Genomic DNA, 24,325 nt, shown 5'->3' on the forward strand with positions numbered 1-24,325 from the left:
CCTTGTGGCTGTTTTCACCAACGCTCAGCAGAGTGAGTCAGCACCAGCTCTGCGTAGAATGGGACCAGTAGCTTGGATGGAAACTTGACCAAGGAGGTGTTAGTGCTTGTCCTGCTCGCACCTAAGTGATGTCCAGTCCCATACTCAAGGCATACACAGGTTCCTTTCATCACTCTAAATCCCAGAAGGTCCCCCAGCCACAACAGTGTCAGATTAAACATCTAAGTGGGGCCTGAGATATAGCTCCCTGGGCTGAGTTTTCTCAATATGGGGGCCAGGGATGCTCCGTTGTAACATAGGGTGCCCTGAGCACACAGCAGGCAGTAGACCCTGAGCACTGCTGGGGGTGAGCCCAAACACCAAAATAATTTATTTTATTTTATTATAAAAACACATAAGTAGGGGCCAGAGAGATAGCACAGCAGTAGGGCATTTGCTTGCATGCAGATCCAGGCTAGATGGTGGTTAGAATCCTGGCGTCTCATATGGTCCCCCATACTTGCCAGGAGCAATTTCTGAGCGCAGAGCCAGGAGTAATCCCTGAACGCCACTAGGTATGGCCCTCCCAAAAATTAAATAATAAATAAACTAAAAACCCCACATAAGTAGGGGCCAGAGTCATAGCACAGCACTAGGGCATTTGCCTTGCACACTGCCAACCTGGAACATACCCAGGTTCAATCCCTGGCATCCCATATAGTCCCCTGAGCCTGTCAGGAGTGATTTCTGAGCAGAGTCAGGAGTAACCCCTGAACACCGCCAGGTGTGGCCCAAAGACAAAAACAAACAAACAAAAAAACTTAAGTAGAGGCTCCAGATGGCCTGGCAGGGTCTACAGTTTTAGCAAGTGTGAAAACAAGACAGTTGGACTCAGCCAGAAATCTGAAAAGGCCACAGTTCCAGGCCTCAGAGGTGGAAGAGATGGTCAGTGGCCTGAGGCCAAACAGCTTCTTGCAGGGCTGGTAGGAGGGTGCTTGTCTTATATGTGACAAACCCAGTTCAATCTCTAGCACTCCATATGGTCCCTCAAGCCCACTAAGAGTGACCCCTGAGTATAGAACCAAGAGTAAGCCCTGAGCACCACAGGTGTGGCCTAAAAACCAAAACCAAAACACCGAACTACTTCTTGCTTTTCTTACTTCTTTTTTTTTGTTTTGTTTAACAGCAGGAGTAATGAACTCAGGATCATGCCTACGAGACATACACTTTACCACTAAACCACATCCTTGCCTTCCATCTATGTCTTTAGCCATTTTGGACCTAGTGCTTGGTGCTTGGCAGTACAGAAACCCACAGCCGGCCTTATATAACCTTCACCAAACCTACCACCCACCAGAATTTCAGCAAAAGCAGAAACCCAAACCAACAGGAGGGGTTCTGGCCCAAGATCCTTCCCACAGGAAAGATGACGCCCCACGCCGAAAGCCAAGCTCCCCAATAAGCCGGCATTTCGCGAAAAAGTTGGTCACCCCATCCCACCCGCATAGAGAGAAACAAATGAGTGGAATACACATGACTACTTTATATTAAAGTTTATTACACTCGGGAAATCTACTGTACAGGGAAAAACCCATTGGATTAAGTTGAGTTTTGCCAAAAGCAAAAGCCTATCACTCTTTGGAAATATTCCTGAATCCAGCCCAGGGCAGGGCCTCAGGAACTAGTCAGAGGTGAAAACCTGGATCTTCGTGGGCCAGCGCAGAGCCAGGCGTCCCATATCCCCTCTCGTCACATATCCCCTGAGATGCCCCCCCCCCCCAAAAAAGGACTGGGTCAGTGTGAGGATCTCTATGCTCACCCCACCTCAGCTGCCCACAGTCTCCACTTTCCTCAGGGCCCAGCCTGAGGTGCCAGGATTCTGTTCTCAAATGTCTCATCTCCTCAGTGTCACAGCAGTCCATGTCCTGGCCGTGGCCCCAAGTTCATGAACACACATGTGATAGCTGTGGCAGTAAAGATGGACCAGCCAGTCTTTTGGGGGCCTCCCCGGTTGTGTGCCCTAAGGAAATAACACAAACACCAGGGGGGATGTTGGCTTCCAGATTTGGTTCTCCTCATGCAAACACCGAGAATTCTCCCTGTCTCCTGACCGTAGGTTAGGGAAGCAAAATGGCGGACGGCCAAGTCAACTTTCTTAACTTACCTCAGAAGGAACAAAGTCTAGGGGCAATAGACAGAAAAACTAGAGGAAACATGTGCAAAGACAAGTCGATATCTAAATGAGACCTCCCCACAAAACAAAGTGAATTCTGGTGAGCCTGGCCTGTCTCTGCCATGTCACCATCCCTGTCCCCAAGGCGGCTGGTGTCTATAGTAAGTGCTACAGGCATGAGATCTCAGCCTGGGCCTCTTCCGGCCCATCGGCCCCATCCAGGCCCGTGGAGCAGGTTTCCCTTTGTCCGTTCCAGTTTGAAGAAACTGAGTCATAGAGCTGGAATGCCAAGTGCCAGCGGCGGTGGTGATGGAAAAGTCATAACCCGAGAGAGCTCTTTTGCGCCCAAGTCTCCAGGCAGAAGTCAAAGAAGCAGAAGGGCGCCCCTCACCCCCAGAGGCCCCCAGCTCGAGAGTGGGAGGGCCAAGAAGGCAGCATGGGGCAGGGGAGGCAGGGCCTGCGGTTCCTCATGGAAGAGGCGAGTGGGGACCTAGCGAGTGGCAGGGGGAATGGAAGGGTGGTCCCGTCAGGCATAGAACTCCTCCTGCTTGCTAGGCTTCTGGTAGGCTCCCCCATTGGCTTGTTTCGGCTCTTCTAAGGAGTAGCTGCCTTCATCCTTCTTCTTCATTCTGTAGAGCATGAACGCCACCAGGCACACAGCAAAGATGAGGCCCACCAGGCCGCCAGCAATAACTCCTAGGGTGGACATAGAAAGACTGATCAGCTCTGGAAGCAGAGGTCCTGCATCCCACCAACCCAAAGAGGCCTCCTCCTCTTCTGAGGCCTTCTCCTACCCCCTGTCCAGCCCAGTTGAGAAAAGACTCACCTCCTAGAACTTCCTTCCTGTCCAGCAGGCTCTGGGAAGCCCCCCTGGCTTCATGGCCCATTGCAGACCGGTCTTGCTGGTCCCGTTCCACGGAGCCTTCAACTGCATTCTCCCCAGTGGTCTCGAAGGTAAAATCCTAGGGGAGTGTAAGTATAGTTTCAGGGAAGCCAGGCCACTACCGTTCGAAACCCAGGGACAGTTTCAGCCTCCCTGCTATCACCAGCTTAGGCAGCCCCCAAACTGGGATCTCGAGCCAAACCCCAATCTCAGCACTTAAATGGACTGTGGCAGAGATAGGACATCAGGACATAAAGGACACAAAACATGTTTCTTTCATATAGGCTCATTGTCGTGAAAAGCGATCAGGTTGCTCTAAGAGGGAAACCTGCTGAACTCTCCAGGAGGTAGGAACCTCGAAAAGCTCAAGGAAGTTGCTTTGAGGGGCCCTGAGGGGGCTTTTTGTTGGGGGAGCCACATCTGGCCATGTTCAGGGGTTACTCCTGGCTCTGCACTTAGAAATCACTTCTGGGAGTTCTCAGGGAACCATATGGAATGCCAGGAACTGAACCCAGATATGTCCCAGGTCAGCACCGTGCAAGGCAAACACCTTATCGCTGTGCCATCGCTCGGGACCCCTGAGGGAGCATTTGTAAAGAGTGCAGCTCAACCCTGGGCTTGTTGGAAAGACAGGACCTTCTGAGCCATCTCCCCAATGACCCCAGTGCCTGGGTCCTTCACTCCTAGTGACACAGAGGAGGATGGTGGGCAGACACTCACTTGCTCCCCAGAGCCCTCATTTGCTGGCATCTGGTTGGTGGCTCCGTCATCCTCAGGCACCTTCTGGGTGACAGCGGAAACTCCTTCCTCTGAGTGGTGAACATGAGGGTCAAACTGGCTGGGTGCCGACGAAGCTGAAGTCTCCTGAGGCTCAGGCCCCATGCCCCCATGGGGCTGGGAGGTGACGGGTGTCAGGACCGTGGTGGCTTCCTTTCTGGATTCTGGTTGGGTGCTGGGGTACTGTGTGGTCTCTTTGGGTGCAGGGCTGGCCTCCTTCTCTAGGGCTTCTCTGGGCTCCCCCTCCACCGGTACTGCCATCTCCTTTTCCAGCTTCTCTGTTGTGAGCAGGGTAGTCACGGTGCTGTCCAGGCCAGTGGGCTCAGGAGCCGTGGGCACAGCCGTCAAGAGTCCCGGGTTGCTCCCAGTGGGGTATGTCTGCTGGAACATGTTGATATCTGGCAGAGAACCTGCAGGGCCAGAAGAAGAGCATGATGGGGTTGGGAGTAGGAGGCCCTGAAAGTTCAAGGCCAGCCATGGCAAAGTCCCACACCTGAGCAATCCCTTCTTTCCCTGCAAAGCCATGCTCCAGCTGTGGGATGTGATAAAGAGACACCCTTGGGGCCAACAGATGAAAAAAGTCACCCTTTCTACTGTGATTCCCCCAAAATAAGACTTACCTACAGGTTTCCTTCTGGGTAAAATATAAGGTATCCCCCGAATATAAGGCCCTTCTAGGCTGTCTCAGAATAAAAATTAATTAACTGTAAACTGGTTGCTGGACTCATGTCTATAAGATTCAGTTTGTCTGGTTTGTGTTAACAACTACCATACTACGGTATGGTATGCAGGAAATAATTTTTCTTTATTTTTTTTATTAAAAAAAAATTTTTTTTGGTTTTTGGGCCACACCCGGTGATGCTCACGGGTTACTTCTGGCTATGGGGTCAGAAATTGCTCCTGGCTTGGGGGACCATGTGGGATGTCGGGGGATGGAACCCGGGTGCATCCTAGACAAGTGTAGGTAAGGCAGACACCTTATAGCTTGTGACACTGCTCTGGCCATATTTTTTTTAATTTTTATTTAACAATAAATGTGTACCGTATTGTTCTTCATGAAAAAATAAGATATTGCCTGAAAATAAGACCTAGTGCATCTTTGGGAGCAAAAAGTAATATAAGACACTGTCTTATTTTCAGGGAAACAGGGTAGTATAGGGGCCTGAGAGCAGCTGGTCTCTGGAGAGGTAGAGACTTTCTGGGAAGGAACTTCACTGTGTTAAGTCTCTGGGTGGTCATCCTCCCCAAAACCCCTCCTTGTCCCCTCTCCAGTAAGGCTCCTGTTTCCCCAGAGGTCGGTGTCCTGCTTCCTAGCTTTGGCTCTCTGCAGAGCCCCCTGCACAGAGGATCTGTGCCCCTCCTTTCTCAGCACCCAAGGCTGAGCTCTCTAGCTCAGGGATTTGAAACACTTATGGTAATAAATAGATGAAAAGTAATATCCACCTCTCTAGGTGCCGCGCAGCCTGGCAACTCCCCCAAACTCTCATGGCTCAGGTCAAGATACAGCCCCACGTGAAGAGGAAGCAGTGAGCTAGAAGCCGGTGTGCAGAGGTTTGACAAGCTAAATGTGGGATTCCTGATTCGCAATGTCACACCAGCACTCTGTGTTTACCGGAAGGTGACGGGGTTGACAGGAACATTCTTTTGAAAGGGTATTTGCACCCCAATGTTCACAATAGCCAAAACATACAACCAACCCAGCTGCCTCCCAGCCATAGCCTTATAAAGAAGTCGTGGCCCACAGACAATCCATGGAATTCTCCTCTGCCATAAAAAGATGGAACTATGGGGGCTGGAGGGATAGCATGGAGGTAGGGCATTTGCCTTGCATGCAGAAGGATGGTGGTTCGAATCTCGGCATCTCATATGGTCCCCCGAGCCTGCCAGCAGTGATTTCTGAGCATAGAGCCGAGTGTGACCCAAAACCAAAACAAAACAAAAAAAAATCTATGGGGCTGGGGAGACAGTACAACGAGCAGGGTGCTTGCCTTGCACACAGCTGGCCTGGGTTTCATCTCATCACCACCACAACTGATTCCTGAGCAAAGAGCCAGGAGTAAGGCCTGATCACCACCAGGTGTGGCCCAAAACAAAAGGAAAAACCAACAAACAACATTTGGAGTGATTGTACTCCTAGTGAAACAATTCAAGTAGGCGAGGTACCAGATGGTCTCAGCCTTTTGTATCATCACTAAGGCTGACAACAGGCAGATAACAAAATCTGCTTCTAGAGAAAATTATGGAAGATAGGGAAGGTTTGGGGGAGTGTCTTCATGATGGCAGGATGGCACTTAGAATTTTGGGGAGTGGGTAATGAGTCTCATATCGGGGTGATGAGTCTTCCTATCGTATAAAGTATGGAACAACACTTCTGAAATCCATCCTACACTACTGTAAACTTATGGTAACAATCTGAAAAGATAAAGTTCCCACCCACACATGGGAAAACAGGCCTGGGAACTCCATGGATGTTCTGAGGGCTGGTCTGGGAGGGTCTGACAGAGATGTGAGCCCAGCCCCAATCTGAGGCCTCACCACCTCAGATGCTTCATTTTGACAACAAAAGCCTCACTGTTCCCATTGGACCAGCCAACAGGCTACCTGAATTCCCCAAACCTCACCTGCGCCTGAGCCGGAGAAGTTGTCCGAGTCATCTCCAGAACTGTCCTGATCTTCCGGAGCCATGTTTATGGTCATGAGTTGCTGGAAAAGAATCAGAGGGAAGGGTGTGAGGGGAGCTTGACTGGGACCTGCTGCTTAAACACACACACACACACACACACACACACACACACACACACACACAGTTCCAGATCCCAGCCCGCTTGGTAGACAGGGGCCCCATGAGATCCCAGTGGCCCCTACACACTGAGTCAGATCTAAGGGGCCTGCAGAAATCTCAGCCTCTGTGACTACCAAGCTATCCGCTAGGAGCCCCTATTTAGTCCATAAAGTGAACTTAGAGGCTCCAGGCTATGGGCACCAAAGGGCCTGGGGAGCAGCCCCAGGAAGCACAGCACCCAGGCTCACCTGGGACAGAATGGTGGGACCACCAGGCCCAGACCCACAAGGCTGAGCTACAAGTTGTCCCCCAGTAAGGTTCCAGTATGCATCCAGCCTTCCTGGTAGTCTCCCAGAAGGGCCCAATCTCTGAGACAGAGATGGAAGAGAGGCTGACAGATTCCTGAAGTCCCCTTTGCACCCCCATCCTGGCTCCAGCCCAGCAGGTGAACACGAAGTGTGGCTCTGAAGGGCCTGGTGAGCCTTGAAACATGGACCCCAAGGTCATCTGAAAGAACCCCAATGTCAGACAAAGCCAGAACAAAAATGGGATCAAGACATAACACAGCAGAGCTCAGGGGATCCCTCAGTCTTTGCCTCTGCCACTTCTAGCTGTAAGACCCCAGAGATATCCCCAGTCTCAGTTTCTGAGCTATGTGAAGGGGACAGAGCAGAAGGTTGACATTCCAGATGCTCAGAGCTTGAGCAAAGCTGTGAAGAGCCTCTCAGACTTTGGCAAGCAGTGGGCACCCCTGAGCAGTTGCAGCTCTGTAAAGATAGGGCTAGGAGTAGGCAGGGTGTGTGTGGGGGGGGGGGCTGGAGACCCCAAATGGTACAAATGGGAAAGAGGGATAACAGGTCCCTCCATTGAGAAGCCTCGCCAGCTCCTGGCACAGGCCCATGGGGCTAAAGCAGAACAGGACAGGAAGGATAGATGTGACCTTTGGCCTCCCGGGCTGCCAGAGCACAGAGCACAGCTGGATAAGGATGCACGAGTGTTTGTGCATAAACTGGATTATGTGTTTGGGGGGTGGGTAAACTGGGTAGGTGTGTGTGTATCTGTGTGAATGTAATCTGGATGAGGGTGTGTGTGTGTGTAAATGTAACCAGATGCATCAGACACATGCGACAACCACAAAGCCAGCAAACCCACAGAGCTTCCTCTGACAGTCCAAAATCTACCTCCCTGCACTGAACCCACATTGGAGCAAACAGCCTATCTACACCTTGAGTCCCTCTTTTCCCCCACATGCACAACTTGTTGGTTCTGTGCACTGGGAGACTTCAATCCATGCTCAACCCCTGAGCAGCAAAGGCCACTAATCAATAGGCAGGGGCCAGAGAAGGGGCTCCTCCACTCTGCTTCCTGTCCAGGCCACAGGAAGCAAGGAGGAGGGTGCATATCCTCGGGGCATCCCTCCTCACCCTGGGCCTTACTCCCTGTGGAGACCCTTTGAGAAGGTGCTAGACTTGGAGCATGGACCACAGTGGATAATGTACTCAGAAACCAGCTGTGGGGTCCAGGGTGTCTCACCCAGAAGAAACTATGAGCAGACCAGCAAGAAGGCTCCCCTTGGAGGACCACTAAGACCCAGGATCTGCGGGATCTGTGCTGGCCCTGGGAGCAATTTGTTCCCTCCACTCAGCTGGGCTTATCCCTGCCAAGTGTTGACACAACAAACACACCCCACTGCCTGCCTCGGGGCGGCCTCCACCAGGCCTACCTACCCGGCCCTCTCTTGCCAGAATCTTTCTCAGGTTGAGGGGTGTGGAGTGCAGGTGGAGGAGCCTTGGAGAAAATGAGCAGAAACTGCAGAGTTTGAACTCGGTTCTCCTGGTACAAGGAGGTTCAGGCCTTGGTAGGGAGACTTTCGATTTCACTGAGCAGCTGGCTGTGTGGGGAGAATGTGACCACAGCAGCTGGGCCAGGTGGAGCTAGTAGCCCTCTGGAACCCATTGGCCCCAACGCCGGGGCATCTCAGGGACAGGTGGCCCAGCCTGGAAGGCACTACCACATGTCTCTAGGGACCTTGAACCTCTGCACACACACCAAAAATATCTGCCTTTCACATAAGAAATGGAGCCAGACCACTTGGCTCCTTTCCATTCATGGCCTAGGTCCACCAGCTTGATGGTGGACCTGCAGTGATGGCTGGTGTGTGTGTGTGTGTGTGTGTGTGTGTGTGTGTGTGTGTGTGTGTGTGTGTGTGTGTGTGATTATGGGGAATGGGGTGAGCACCCCTTTGGCCCCACTCTTAAGGTGCTAGAAGACACCTGCTTAAGGAAGACAAGGCCTGCCAAGAAATATTCAGCCCCAGGAGGGTAGGGGGCAGGGAGAGAGCCAGGGCCAGGAACCTGTTCCCTGAAGAGTCTTGCTTAGGAATCTTGGCCAGGATGGGCCAAAAGGCCTCCTCTGTGACAATGTCTGCATCCTCCCCACCCACTTACTGCCTTGGAGGCCAAGTGAACCGGGAGCAGCCAAGTGAGGGCCCACAGTGGCAGCAAGGAGGCAAGAGGGACAAGAAGAGTCTGAGAGACAGAGCTGGAGTCTGCCCCATCCTCTGCCAGTGGCACAAGAGCTGAGAAACTTTGGAAAGGCGGGCAGGTCAGCACCTGCTAGTGCCGGCTATTTCCTACACTGGCTTTAGGGAGGGTCACCCCTGCAGCAGGCCCCACCTGCAAGGAGCCCTGGCTTTGCATGCCATTGCCCTCCCTCCCGACACTGGGGCAGGGAAAAGCCAAGACAGCAGGAGGATAATAGAGATCTACATAAGGTTCTCCAAAAGTCTGTCTGAACCCTCCATCATCCCCGATCCCCAACTTGCTCTCTGGCTCCCTGATGATGGACTAAATCGCAACAAAGAAGGCCAGAGACAGCTCAGCAGGCCATGTGCAGAATACTGTGGGCTTCTGAATCTTACAAGCACCCTCATTTCTGAGATGGGGAGCACTGTCGTGGGGCTAGGGGTGGACCTGGAACAAGTTCCCAGCACTACAAAGTAGGTGCCCCATAGCAGGAGGCTTCCAGAGAGGGACCTGAGGAGGCTGCGGCCTCTGAAGCAAGGAGGGTAACTGAATGGGGGCCACAAGGGCCCGTCAGATCCTCAGGAAGACAGGACAATTCTCAGTCCCCAATCAGTAGTTCATAGTCCTGGGGCCTTTGTGGGAGACTTTGCAGGGTGCAGAAGGAAGGGGAGCCCAAGTACTCGTGAGGGACAATTGTCTGACATGGGTGAAGCCCCAAGTTCAACCCCCAACATGAGCATTAGGGAGGCCTCTTTCAAACAAGGGATTCGAGATCTAGGAGAAAGTACTCTGAACTCATAGGCGGTGGATCTCTGGCGGATGAGATGTGGGCATCTAAGGGAATCGTTGGTTTCACCATCATCACAGCTCCCAGGTGAGCCTCTTCTTAGCCTTCACCTAGCCCTTTATCAAGATGTCCAAACTGCCTGGGGGGCCAAACCATGACGCAGCCAGACCTGGAGCTCCCTAGCAGAGGTTACCAGGAGGGCGAGGGGGCTGGGTGAAGGCTGGGTGGGTGACAGCTTCAGAGACAAGAAAAGGCCCCACTGGAAGTGCTGGGGGACATATAAATCCCACTCAAGCCTTGTGTTCAAATAGGCCCTAGACAACCCATCCACTATCCAGAGTCTCACTGTGCTTCAACCAGTGGATGGAAGGCTGGGAACCCCTGAACTTCCAGAGACCCTGCTGAGTACAACCCCCCACAAGATTCCCAGCTTCATAAACCACCGGGGATAGAGTGGGGGTAGACCCACAGCAAAGGGAGGAGACACAGCTCTGTAGGGAGAGGGAGCAAAGCACCAGTCCCATGCTAGGTCACAAAGCCCGGCTGCAGTGGGTCTGACCACTCAGCTTTCCTGCCTGGGGGGGAGTCAGTGACCCCAGCATCTATTCCTGGCTGACTTGGCATCTTGAGGTGCCATCCAGGGCATCTCAGAGGTAGGGCCAGACAGCGCCAACCCTGCCCTGGAGGGAAGGCATGCTATCAAGGAGACAGTGCGCTGATGTGGGCCGGGTGTGGCCCTCTGGCTCCTGAGTGGCCAGGCCCATCTCTGCCACCTGAACAACAGGGGCAGAGTCAGAGAACCCTAAACTCCCTGAGGGCCTTGAGGAGTCTGGGAGTGGTGGCCCCAATTCCTTATCAGAAGACTTGGGGGTGTAGAGGCCACAAACATTGCAGAGGGAGAGGCAGCATGCCCCCCACCCCCACCTCAGGCACTCAACACCGAAGAGACAGGCTGCTCTTCCAGCCTTATTGCCACCAAGGTCCTAAAAGTCCCAGACCCTGAAGTTGCCCAGTGACAGTAGTGTGAGTACTTTCAGTTACAGCCTTGCCAACCCCGTGAGTCCTGGCCCCAAGTCAGACTGAGCCCTGACAAGCATGGTGGAGGCAGGCAGGTTGGCACAACAGGGTCTTCATTCATGTTCACCCAAGAATGGGTATCCAGGGGTTCAAGACACAGCACCCAAACTACCATCAGCCCTTCACAGAGATGAGCACCTTTGTGGGGGGATTCTGGCACAAAACCCTTCCTGTCTCAGTTGTCCAAACCCTGACACTCAGCCTGATTGCTCTGGGGGTTCCCAGACAAGGTGGGATGGACAGTGTCTGTCCTCAGCTTCCAGGACCCCTTGGAGGATATTTCCCACCTTTCTGGACATGGAATGCAAGGCCCTGGAACAAAGCCTCAGAGCCCTTCCTCCATGCTGCCAGGTTGGAGCTCCTCACAGGCCAGGGGTGTGCTTGAGGTGGGGGACTTTGGCAGCCCAAAGCTGTCAGAGCTGCCGCCAGCACCCCCATGCCCAGCCGTCCGCGGAGCTGGCGCCCGCCTGGCAGCCAGCGTGCCCTGACTCGTCCCCACACAGGCCCAGTGGAGGGCTGGGTGTGGGCCCAGAGCGGGAAGACCAGTTCCTCTGCTTTTCCCACCTCCCAGCCTGGCCCCACCAGCCTCCGTGCCTGGCGCTGCCCCCAAAGCCAGAGCCGAGTGGCCTCATCAAGCCCAGAGACCGTGGCCGGAAGCAGGAATGCCCGGCTGGCTTGAGGCTCATGTCGAAGTATTCGGGGAGATGGTAGAAGGCCCTGTCTGGGGTTGCCCATCCAGGTTGAGCAGGCAGGTTGGAGAGGGTGACAGTTCTAAGTCCATGTTGGGGAGTCCAGGCTCACCCTCCTGGAGCACCCTGGGCTGCCCACCCAGAGCAGATGTCCCCCCAAATATAGGGCTCAGACCAAGGGACCCCTACACATGAATTCTGTCTCTGCTCTCAGCTTTCCAAGAAAGTCAGAGCCCAGGCAGGAAGCCAGATGTTCCAAGTGCCGACAACTGGGGTGGCCCTGGCAAGCCACCGGGACAGAGGGGGCTGCCCCAACATGCTCAATGTAGGGTCTCAGCACCCCTCAAGGGCACCTGCTCTCACATTGACTCATGCCAGACAACACCAACATCTTCGGCATGGAGGATTCAGAGAGATCCTCCAATGGCTAAATAAAGCATCCCAGGGGGAAGGTTGAAGTGATAGCACAGTGAGTTAGTGAGTTGGGCATTTGCTTTGCAAACCGCCAATACAGGTTCGATCCCCAGCATCCCATATGGTTTCCTGAACCCCACCAGGAGTGATCTCTGAGTGCAAACTAGCAGTAACTGAACACTGCTGGGTGTGGCCCCAAAACCAAGTATAATAAAATAAAACGTCTCAAGGCTGCAAGGTTTCGTGAATACTGAAACTTGCAGCTTTGTCACACCTGCAGCCAAGCCCAGCCTCCAGCTTTTACACCCCACATGTCTGCAGTTGTACCGAGCCCCCCTGGGAAGGCGGGACAGTGGCAGGTGTCCACACAAGAGCACAAATCAGCTCCTATGGCCAGGTAGAGGCGACTCTTAAAACTGGGGCACTGAGAGTGGCTTGAAGCTGAGGAACAAGGGAGAGGATTTCAAAAGACAAGCTGGAAGGAGTCAAGAACAAAGTTTTTGACCTGTGTCAGAATGGGGTTGCCATCCAACCCTGTACCCGAGAAAGAAAAGCTCAATTCCCTTCGTGTCCCGGATGCACTCGCTTCTCCCACACAACGGGTAATAGGCTGGGCTGGGCAGCGCCTTCAGGACCAAGCAAAGGGCAAGCAGAGCTGGTCCCAAGGCAATGGGGAAGCTGATCCAGGCCCTAGAAATGGAGGAAGTGTCCTTGGGGTATCCTTGCAGATTTGCAGTTGGGGTGCTAATGGAATGGAGCTGGAACAGCCAACATCACTGCCATCTTGCTCTCTTCCAGTATCTACATCTTGGGCAGGTGCACACGAACTCCTAAGTCAGCTCCAAGAGAATGAGCACTGCAGGGCTGGAGCATGCAAACACACAGGACTGGGACATGCAAATACACAAAACTAGGCATGTGCACATGCAGGGCTGAACTACGTATCCATGCAAGGCTAGAGCATGAGCATACACAGGAATAGAGCAGGCACCCATGTAGGGCTGGGAGCATGCCCATATGCAAAGCTGGGAACATGTTGCAATCAGGGTCTCAAAACTTATGCCCGCAGCAGGTGGTAGAGCAACTGAAGAGGTGGGAGGTGACTAAATGCAGCCCCATCTTAGTCCAGTGGGCCTCAGGAAAGGAAGCAGTGATGACAGCCTACACAAGGACAGCCGGGGTGTGGAGAAGAACTGAAGCTCTGATCCAGAAAAAAACAACAACAAAAAAACAGAAAGAAATGAGGCTTTGGGGGAAAAAACTAATTGCAGCTAATTTATCAAGTTCCTCACACCAGACACTTGACTCCGATGCATCAACAGTCTCTCCATTAGCTCCCTCCTTTTGAGCTCCAAACCCACCTTACAAATGAGGAAGTGAATGCAAAGAGGATGAGGCAGGAATTCCAAGATCCCAAGGCACTTATGTACAAAAGTTGGCCTAGCAGTCTCTCCCCCCATGAAGAACACAGGGAGATGGGCCAGAGAGATGGTGCAAAGATTACAGCACTTGTCCTGCATGCCTTGAACCCCAGTTCAAATCCCCAGTCTCACAAATGGTCCCCCCAAGCACTGCCAGGGGCCGCTCCTGAGCTTAGCCAGAAAAAGTCCCCTAAGCACTGCTGGCTGAGGCCCAAAAGAAAAACAAACAAACAGATCTCAAGGAGAAACCACTCAGGCTCCCTGAATATGGCTCAGAGGAATGTGCAGAAAATCACATCGTGGATGAGTTTCCCGGACAGACCCTCAGGGGTACCCGGGCCTGCAGCTCTGGGTGTGGCTCAGGGAGCTGCTGGGCTCCCACATGGGTGACCTGGTATGTGAGTTCACTGACCTCTTTCCCCCTCTCCCCCCCCAAGCCTCCTGCAGGCAGGAGTCAGCCTCTAGAGAGGTGCAGAAAGAACAAAGTCTGGCTCACCCATAAGGGCTCCGATTTCTGGGTAGGGACAAAAGCCATGTTTGCGGACCCTGTTACATCAGCACCCGGTTCAACATAGTCAGTCACTCACCCCAAGGGACTCTTCTCACTCTGGCCCAGTCACAGCCACTGTGTGTGTGTAGGAGAGTAGGGGGCAGAATATGAAAACCCCCTTTGACAGATTTAGAAGACTGAGCCTTAGCGGGAGGTGAAGAAGGGTGCCAGGATCACACCGGGAGGAAGGAGTGCGCTGTGCAACCTTAGACTTTCCTATGGGAATCTACTCGAGGGGTGGCAGGTCCTGGAGGAGAGAGCTCAGGGCACCCCCAAAAGAACCCAAAAGGATCTTGCTCTAGGGATGGAAGGGAAGGTGGGATGTGGGTGCTTCCTGCTCCCCACAGTGCTTCAGGGCCTGGCATGCCCTCAATCTCCAGAGAATTCACATCCACCCCTGTGAGTCCCTGTGTCTGGTCCCCACCAGAGCAACTTGCAGGGGTGAGGGGGAATCAGCACAGTGGACCCACAGCATGCATGCAAGGCAAGACCAGACATGCAGGCTCTCTGCCCCAGTCTTCTCTGAACCCTGTCCTGGAAATGGGGATCATGAGATCGCAGCACTGCACCCCTGCTTGACTATGGGAGAGAGACTGGGGTGTCTTTAGCCTCTACAGAAGGCTCTAGAAATACTCATGGCTGGGGGCCCTGAAAGCCCAACGTGCAAGCCCACATTCACATCCCTATACACTCAGGAGAGGTCTCAGAGAAGAAGTGTCTGCATCTGAGACAATGTGTGTGTCAGCTGTGTGCTTGTATATGTATCACAGTGTGTCATGGTGGGTGCTCATGTGTGCATTACAGTGTACAGGATGTGTAGGTCACAATGTGTCAGTCATAGCATTTGTGTGTTATTGTGTGCATTTGTATCTGGGTTTCAGTCCTCCCAAGGCCTGGAGCCCAACATATACCATGAGGGAACCCAGTGAGGCCAGACTTGTGGCTGCCCCAGAGGGAAAGAGTGAACTCAAGACCACATCAATGAAATGAAGGAGTGTATGTATCTGGGGTGCAAATGAGGCACTCTGATGGTCAGAACTGACTCCCTGACACTGACCCTGGCCAACAAGGACCCTTATTCCCTAACACTGACCCTGGACACCAATTACCCCATTTCCTGACATTGACCCTGAACACTAAGGACCCCATCCCTAACACCTAATCTTGGACACCAAGGGCCTCCATCCTAACACTGATCTTGGATACCAAACCTTGCCTCACCACCAACCTGGGATTCTGCTCTGAAACTGCTCTGAGTGGGCTCCTGGACACCCCCTTCTCAGACCAAAGGACCTTCACGTGGCATTGCCCTTCTGTTTAGAGTCTCTACCTGGCCAGGTGTGTGTCCCTTACCACCTGCTGATGCCTCCTAAACTCTCCCCTCACCCCCAGCTTTGGGCAGAACTCCCACCGGCATACCCCAAGCTCCTGATACAGCCACAGGGATCATCAGCATCCAAAGGCATGACCCCACCCCATGCCCAGTTCATAGACGGACTCATGGAGGCCAAGAGCTACATCTCACGGCCACTCAGCAGTGAAGTAGGGGTCAGCCACCCCTACAGTCCCTGGTGCCGTGACTCAGCTGATGAGTGGGGCGATAACGTGCTGCCTTCCCCAATGCCCCAACCTGCCTCATGCACTTTCTGCTCTGGGGCAGGGCGCCAGGATGTACAGCAAACACCTTGTCCCCTATGTCCGCCTGACCTCACCCGGGGACCCTTAACTTCAAGCTGCCACTGTGAGCTCTGAACCCACTTCCTCCAAGCTGGAGGCCCTGACCACCCACCCTCATGGACACAAGGCCACTCCCCAGACCTTCCCTTGGGGGTCTAGTGTTTTCTAAAATCCCAGGACTAATAATGAGGAACTCCAGGCCCCAAACAAGTCTCCCCAGGCCTAGACAAGGTTACTATCAAGCCCAGGGCTGTCAGAACTGAGGAAGGGAGAAGGCAGCTGAGATGGGGACTGGGATAGGCTGGGAGATGCCGCCTTGCATGAAATAGGGCACCAAGTGGCTCAGCCAGAACCTAGAGGACACAGCAGGTGAAGAGGAAAAAGGCCAGAGGAAGTAGAGAGAGGAAGGTAGCACCCCTCTTCCTGAGGAGGGTGACTAGTTTCTCCAAAACTCAAGAACTGTGGCAGGAATGTAGGTCAGGACACAGCCACAATGGCACCCCCTGCTAGGGACACCCCCATGTGGTCTCCCAAACACAACATGCACACATGTGCACAGACACCTTCCCTACTGCTAGGGACCTCCCACATTGTCTCCACACACGCAGACTACACACACATACAACATGCACACACATGCACACCAAACTATTACAGGCCATGAAGCTTTGAGACCTTGAAGGGCTACCAGGCCAGGGGAACAGCACATGGGTGCAGGTCTGTCTCAGGCCTGGGAACACTGGAAGCTTCTAGCAATTCCCTGCCCCATGTCAGCTCCTGAAAACAAGGCAGAACAGTGTACCAGGCAGGTGAAGCCACCACTTCCACGCTGGGACCTGAACCCCCAATATGCCTCCAGGTATTGGGGGGCACTTGCATGCCTGCCCCCTTGGTGCTGCCTGGGCACTAGGGTATACTCAGATTGCTGGAGAGCTGAGGGAAATGACTCCTGCTAAATGTGGGGAGCATCTACAATCACAAACTCCCTCATCGCCTCCTCTCTGCAATCCTGCACATGCCTGGGGCGGTGATGGGGGGCATTCTACCTGCATTTCTCAAACTCGCTGTCGAAATAGCTCATGCTTGGAAGCTGCGGGTGGTGCAGGTGAGGCGGGTGGTGAAGGGAGTGCCTTCCCCGGAGGGCCTTTCCCTACTGCAACCTCTGGGTAGAACTCTGGATCCTTGTCATCCCACATGTGCCATATGCCTGAACCCTAAGCTGATAAAAAGGATCTACGGGGGCCAAGCAACAGCACAGCGGTAGGACGTCAGCCTTGTATGTGGCTGATCCAGGATGAACCTTGATTCGATCCCCAGAATCGCATATGCTCCCCGAGTGTGCCAGGAGTAATTTCTGAGTGTATAGCCAGGAGTAACCCCTGAGTGTCATCGGGTGTGACCCAAAAAGCAAGAAAGAAAAGAAAGAATCTATGGTGTCCCAAGTGCTTCCTCATAACCAAATTGAAAGGCAGTGCAGGCTGACTCTACCTGGGGGCCAGCAAGCCCATGGAGATGGAGCGATCTGCCATTTTCAGCCACCAACATCAACTCCAAGGCACGTCCTAAGCACCTTCAAACCCTAATTCTCATGGGAAAGGGGGACACTTGCTTGTCTCTATGCAAAAATCAAGTGACCCCATCCCAATCCAGTAGGGACTGTGCAAGCCAGTCCCACAGACCCGAATGCCCTGCACCCCCAATGGTTCTCCCATCACAATGGCCTTGCAAGGTCCAGTCAACCTCCAATTAAGTCCAAGCTTCATGAGGGAGACCTGCTGATATCAATGCAGCAGGGACCTCAGCCCTCCAATTTTAACCATTCAGTGGGACAAGAATTAAAATAAATGTTTAGAGCAGTGATCAGAGAATTGACCCAACATGTCACTGAGCCCTTGCCAACTAAAGGTGACACCAATAAAACCAGCAGCCAGCCTGCTTCCCTCCGCAGAAAACTCTCCCCTATGTTCATTGGGAGAGCGGATGCAAGTGACAGAATGGGGGCAAGGAAAGAGGGGAGGAGATCCACTTCCAGAAGAAGGTGGACCCCAGAAGCCAAGGGACTCAGTCAATCTGGGCAGGTGGCAAATCAGCTGCAGGCAGAACTGAGGCTCCAGCCTGGAGCTCTGCTTAAAGCCAAGAACCCTTTCTGGCCTACCAAGTTGGGTGGGTGTGCACAATAAGAGTATGCCCCAATCTAAATCCAACACTGTGAGTGGCTAGAGAGGAGGGGCAAAGGGTGGGGTGCGGTGGGAAGAAATGGCTCAGGACAGGAGGTCACTGATGCAGGATCAGAGTAGTTTCTCAAAGAAGGCAATGCTACCATCTCCAGAGTGCTGGAAAAATCCAGGGGGGAGAATAGAAGCCCAGGCCTCATGCACTTTCTAGTTCTTCACTTAAGGAAGGAAGATTTCAGGCTGGAGCCATAGCACACAAGTAGGGTGCTTGCCTTGCATGCAGCCAACCCTGGACAGACTTGGGTTTGATCCCTAATATCCCATTTGGTCCCCTGAGCATGCCAGGAGTGATTTTTGAGTGCAGAGCCAGGAGTAAGCCCTGACTACTGCCGGGTGTGACCCGTAAACAAAAAAGAAGATAGACTTCCAGAGAAACACTGAATCCTCTTGCTAGTGAAAAGGGGACTGGAGACCAAATGAGTCCAGGAACCTCAGATTTGGAGCAAGCGAGCCTGGCGGAATTCCAGGCCAGCTGAGGCGACGAAGTCTCACAGCTCGGAGCCCAGCAGAGGAAGTGGGAAGCTAGAGAGATCAGAGCTTCCCCCAAGAGGTCATCACCATCTGTTCCTGCCTGTGCTCTGAGGGGGGCCCCTCTGCATGTTTTGGGGGACTATCCAAAACATTGCAGAAGTCCCCAAAGGAGGACAGTGAATGCACAGAGCTCACACCTCCCAGATCATCAGCAATGCTCACATTCAGCGAAGGAAAGGATGAGGGGAAACTGTAACACACCCCACTTGTTTATTAGCATGGCTGGACCAAAGGTGCCAATTTGAATGCAATCTAGAAGTTGATTGCTTGCTGCTGCTCTCAGGCACGGATGGAAGAGAGGTGAAGAAGCCAGCAGAATTTAAATGCGGCATAAGGGTATGTAAAAGGGGGCAGGGGAGGGCAAAAAAAAAAACCTCTCTAACCAACCAGGAAGCCATGCCTGTGGAACTTAAAGCAGGTTTCTTAGTCTTTTGTTAGAAAAAGAGGGAAATGGGTATTTCAGAGTCCAGTCCCCCAAAAATACTCCCAGACACACCATGGATTCTTGAAAAAAAAAAAAACACAAATCCCAAACATGTTCATTCCCTCCACTCTCAGCAGCTGAGAGTATGAAATCCGGCTGGAATAGCAAAGATCCTGTCCTCAAACACTCCAACTCAAGCTTTTCACTAATTCCTTCCAGAGCTCTCTCCTTTTTTATTTTTTTAAACCCTGCTTTCTGCCCACCAGTCTGGAGGAGGGAGATTTTATTGGGACCCACGGTAAAACTACAGGTAGAGACTTAATCGCACTCCACCCTCCTGCGGGGCCACAGCCAGGAGTGACATCACCTCTGAAGGGTGGAAGGCAAGAGGGGGCGAGGGAGGAGAGAGCGAGGGCCCGCCCCCAGCCCTCCCTCCGCCAGGCCGCAGGGAAATGTCTCTACTAGCCCCCATAATTAAGGCAAAATGGGATTTTATGCCTTTCAAGAAAGAGAAAGAGAGGAAAACAGCAAATAGCTCTTCCAGAACAAGTCATTTTTTTCTTGCACCAGGGAGACAATAGACCAGGGGAAGCAAAGGCAGGCACAAACCTTTTCAGACAAACCTGTTGGCTCTGGGAGTGGCTGGAAGCACCAGCCCCAGAGGAGTCAGCACCCACAACCACACCCCACTCGCTGGTCCCCAAGGGGCTCTGACCTGCTTCCCATTGGGGCCAAAGAGAAGGGGAAAGAGGGTCACATCTTTGCACTGAAGTCACCTCCCATTTAGGCAGGTCTCCTTTCTTGGCAGGGGTAGGGGAAAGACTCCAAGGAAATAGAAACACTCTAGGATCCCACTTTTTGGGGGAGGGCACACCTCGGGCAATGCTCAGAAGCAAACTGCTGGCTCAGTGTTTGGGCATCACTCCCAGGACTTATGAGACTGTGAGGTACTGGGAATTGATCCTGGCTTCAGACATGATGCAAGACCAGTCAATGCTCTACCACTGACCACGCCTCTCCTCCCACTTGAGATCAAGCTTGGAGTTCTCACTGTCAGAGGGGACAGGCAGGAAAGAGCAAGAGAAAAGACGTTAAACTTAAGAGAACCTAAAGGCTAACTAAGCTGGAGTAGGACCCCCACCTAGGAGTACTTTTAAGGCTCAGACTTCCCAGGCTGGCTGCTTCTTCTCTCCATTCCAGCACAGAGAAAGCTCAAAACCCCTCCATCTCTCCCACAGTGATGGCAGGCATTGTGGGAATCCCAGCCTCTTCCCAGGTGCTCTCTGAGCAGTGAGGTGGGGCGATGAAGGGGGCAGATCTTGAGGAGAGAGAGAGAGAGAGAGAGAGAGAGAGAGAGAGAGAGAGAGAGAGAGAGAGAGAGAGAGAGAGAGAGAGAGAGAGAGAGGAGAGAGGAGAGAGAGAGAGAGAGAGAGAGGAGAGAGGAGAGAGAGAGAGAGAGAGAGAGAGAGAGAGAGAGAGAGAGAGAGAGAGAGAGAGAGAGAGAGAGAGAGAGAGAGAGAGAGAGAGAGAGAAAGCAGGGGTCCTGGGTAAGGCCTGCTGCGCCTGGGGTAGCCAAATACCTCCCACCTTGTCTCCATGGTATTAACTAAGATTCCAGGCACCATCTCAGTCCCACAAAAGCCACAACCCTTTAGGTTTAGCCCAGACACCAGAGGCCAACTTACTGGAAGGACCCAAGAGCCAGAAAGCGGTCAGAGCCTCAGCAACTAGGTCCTATCCGAGGCGCCCCATAAGGTACCCCCATTTCCCTTCTCAATTCTCTCTTTCCCTCTACCTCCCATCTGCAGTTCAAGAGCCGCCAAGAATTCTCCTTTTGCAAAGCACAACAATCACCTGGGGGTGGGTGCTAGGAACCCACCTCAAGGATTTCCAATTCCCACTCCCAGCGACTTCCTGGTATAAAAACACCCCCCTAAAGCTCCCCCTAACTGGCGGGCTCCTATTCTGCAGCAAGGGGCTAAGCCCGAGCTTGTCCAGATGCCACCACCGTGCGGGTGGGGGGACCCGGGTGCCCACGCGGCCTGCCGGCTCCATTCCCCGCCCACGTGCCTCGCCAGCCCGCCGGGGTTGTTGGGGTGTGTGTGTGTGTGTGTGTGTGCCTGGGAAGTCTGGGGCCAGATGTGGTGGTGAGGGGCAGCCGCTTCCGGACCGGGGGTGGGGAAAGAGCACCCCTCGACATCCTGGGGGACCCCGGGGTGTGCGGGAAAGAAAGAGCGCGCGGGTCTGGTCTGGACACGGCCAACCCCACTGACAACCAACCCACCAGGCTGGCGCAGGGCTCGGACCCACCGAGCGGCAGGCAGGGCCGACTCCCGGGAAAGAAAAGGTTCCAGGGGCCGAGAACAAAGCGCCCCCCGTTTGGAGAAGGCGGGCTAGCGGCCGGAGGAGGCCCTTCCCGGGCGGGAAGGAGATGCCCGGGACCAGTCTGGGGTCCCCTGGAGATGCTCTTGGTGGGCCTTGACTCCCTGTCGCATGGACCCAAACCCTCCGGAGTCCCAAGTAGATGCTGCAAAAATGGTCCCCCAAGACCACGGCCTCCTCCCCACCGCCAGCCAGCCTCGGACTGACTCCACGTCGGTCCCTCTTTCCCCCACCCCACCCCCAAACTCCGCTGGGCGGGCCGAGGGACCCGCCTTCCTTCCCTCCGCGCGGCTCCAGCACAAAGCCGGGCCGGGGGAGGGGAAGGAGAAGGCGCAAGAGAAGGGAAAGGGCAGTCCCGGGGTCCGCTTGCAGGACAGGGGCGCTCAAGCCGGCTGGCACGCACGGGTGCGCCCGCACGCGCCCCTAGGGGCTCCGCTGGAGCAGCCCAGAAGTTGAGGTTCCAGCGATTCGCAGGTTCTGGGCCAAGTTCCCTGGAACTCCAAGCTGCCAGCTTGGCCTTACCCGGGGCTCCCCAAACGGAAAAGCCCGGAGTTGAGTGGAGTGGAGTGGGGTGGGGTGGGGGGCCCACCTTTGCGCGCCCCCCTAGCAGCCCTGGACCAGGTTCAGGATGCCAGAACTTGTCTAGGCCGATGGATCCGGGACTCCCCGGGCTCGGGGGATCTGGTTTGAATTAGGGGGGCAGGCGGGACGTGGTATGGAGGTGGTGGTGGTGGTGGCCGTAGTGGTGGCTGCATCCACCGCCGGGGTGGCCGGAATGACGGGCGGGGGTGTCTGGGAAGCTGCGGTCCCGACGCTTGGGGAGCCGTTTTTGCATGATTGAATGTCGGGGTCCAGCTCCGCGGGGCGCACGAGCCGACACCCCCTTTCCCTAGCCGGCTGGATCAGCCAGGAGCGCGCGCGCAACTGCGCGCAACAGCCACGGGCAGGCGCGCATTGCTGCCTCCGGTGCCCACGGTCCCGGGGAGCGCGGGAAGAAGGGAGTGACCCCGCACCCTTCCCTTTCCACGTGCGACCGTGGGCTGGGGCTCCCCGCAGCACCCCGCTGCGCCCCGCACTTACCGGGAGAGCCGGCTGCAGGCGCAGCGCCAGTGCGCAAAGACAGAGCCAGAGCGCCGCGCGCCTCATGCTGCGGGCACCGGCGAAAGTCGGGGTAACTGCGCGGGGTGGCGGGCTCGGCCGGAGCGGTGGGGTTCCGAGGTGGCTTGGGTGGGCTCCTTGAGGACGATGGAGACCCCCAGGCGCGCTGTTGTCCTAGGCGGGCACTCGCTCTCTCTTCCTCGGCTGGTCCCGATCTTCCCGAAGCCACGCACACGGCTCAGCTCCCGGCGACACCTCTTGTACGCGCCGAGCTCCGCCTTATAATAAACCCACAGGCCCCGGAGCCGTTGCAAAAAACTAGCCCCCCACCCCCAGCGAGCCGGGTCTCCGGGCTAGTCCCCACCCCTCGGACCCGCCCCTTGGAACGCCCCGCCACGGAGTCCAGACACGCCTCCTCCTCCTCCTCCCGCACCGCACAGCTGGCCAGGACCTTAGACCCCCGGAGTCGGCCAGCTGTGGTTCCAAATAGTCTGGTGGGCATTGGGGAATCTCTCGGCTCCGCAGTTCTCCGATGGCCGGGGTCTACGGTACACCCCTTCACCCAATGTTCCGTCCCCCCTCTCCCGGTCTCCAAGGCGCGGCCGGTCCACCGTGAGAAGGACGGGAGAGGAGGGCATTGGTGCTCTGCTATGGGAGTTGGGCTGCAGCGCCCTCTGGGCGTGGACGCCGAGCGCCCTCCTGTGCATTGAAGGCTCAGATCCCGGTGGGTGCACTGTCTAGGGCTCCGCAGAGGGCTGGAGGTTCTGGGGTGTCATACCGATGGAGCCCACCCACCCACTGTGGTCCCCACCACGCTTGCAACGCAGATTTCCATGCGCGCGCAAGCATAGTTAGCCAGCAAGCCCTAGTACTGGAAACTCTGGTTCTTGATAGCTGGGGAGAGGCATCCATAAATAAAATAAAATAATAAAAAAGGGGAACCATCAGAAGTGGGGGGCAATTTTCTCTAGAGAACAGTCCCATCTCACTTTATTCTCTAACCCAGAAGGAAAACTCAAGTGCAATGACTGTTTTATTCCCAGGTGACTTCCACTGCAGCTCTGCAGAGCATTACTGGTTTGGGGTGCCTTGGTGATTCTTTAGGGAGACCCAGGCTCGGGGGTCTCAGCGGTCAAGCACCTACCTTAAAAAGGCTGTGGACATGGGGCCGGAGCGGTGACGCAAGCCGTAAGGCATCTGCCTTGCATGCCCTAGCCTAGGACAGACCGTGGTTGGATTCTCCCGGCGTCCCAGATGGTCCCCCAATCCAGGAGCGATTTCTGAACGAATAGGCAGGAGTAACCCCTGAGCGTCACCGGGTGCGGCCGAAAATCCAAAAAAATGAAAAAAAGGGGGGGGGAAAAGGGGGGCTGTGGACAGTGCAGTTACATTGCATGTGACCCTGACAGTCTGACCCCTGCAGGGCATACGATAGCCCAGGCACTGCCAGGAGTGATCCCTGAGCACAGAGCATGGAGAAAGCCATGAGAACAGCAAAGTATGGTCCAACCCTCTCCCCTTTCACCCAAAAGGCTGTGGAGAGCCAAAGAGTGCTCTGAGCCGGGCTGGTCACATGCGTTGTGTTCAGGAAATCCAGTTTGAATTATGGTTCCTGGACCGCTGCCAGGAAAACCCACCCTCACCCCCATCCCCACACAGAAATGGACACCAAATCACTGCTTTGTGTGCCTAAATTTGGGGGAGTCCACATAGGTTGCACAGGGCTTACTTCCTGTCCTGAACTCAGGAATCACTCCTGACAGATCAGAGGACTATAATGGTACACTGGGAATCGAACCTGGCAAGGCAAACACCCCCAGCCTGCTCTACTGTCACTCCCATCCTGTAAACTTCTTTTTAAAGATGGGAAGTTGGTGGCTGGAAAGATAGCACAGCGGTAGGGCATTTGCCTTGCATGCAAG

General features: G+C 54.5%; 1 protein-coding gene across 1 annotated transcript; it reads right to left on the reverse strand.

The window, feature by feature from the left end:
• Positions 1-1,754: 1,754 nt before the first annotated feature.
• SDC1 (syndecan 1) lies at positions 1,755-22,556 on the reverse strand. Its single transcript, XM_049784826.1, has 5 exons — positions 22,386-22,556; positions 6,434-6,515; positions 3,756-4,222; positions 2,979-3,114; positions 1,755-2,848 (listed from the first exon to the last, which is right to left on the reverse strand). The coding sequence occupies exons 1-5, from the start codon at positions 22,449-22,451 to the stop codon at positions 2,679-2,681; spliced, it is 921 nt and encodes a 306-aa protein (XP_049640783.1). The 5' UTR covers positions 22,452-22,556; the 3' UTR covers positions 1,755-2,678.
• Positions 22,557-24,325: the final 1,769 nt, after the last annotated feature.

This window comes from Suncus etruscus, chromosome 12 (assembly GCF_024139225.1).
Source record: "Suncus etruscus isolate mSunEtr1 chromosome 12, mSunEtr1.pri.cur, whole genome shotgun sequence".
Classification (NCBI taxonomy): Eukaryota; Metazoa; Chordata; class Mammalia; order Eulipotyphla; family Soricidae; genus Suncus; species Suncus etruscus.

Coding starts and splice junctions, on each gene's coding strand:
- SDC1 (XM_049784826.1), bottom strand. CDS start 22,451: ATGAGGCGCGCGGCGCTCTGGCTCTGTCTTTGCGCACTGGCGCTGCGC. Junction 6,516..22,385: donor GCCTGCAGCCGGCTCTCCCG/GTAAGTGCGGGG, acceptor ATTCTTTTCCAG/CAACTCATGACCATAAACAT. Junction 3,115..3,755: donor ATGAGGGCTCTGGGGAGCAA/GTGAGTGTCTGC, acceptor ACACTCCCCTAG/GATTTTACCTTCGAGACCAC.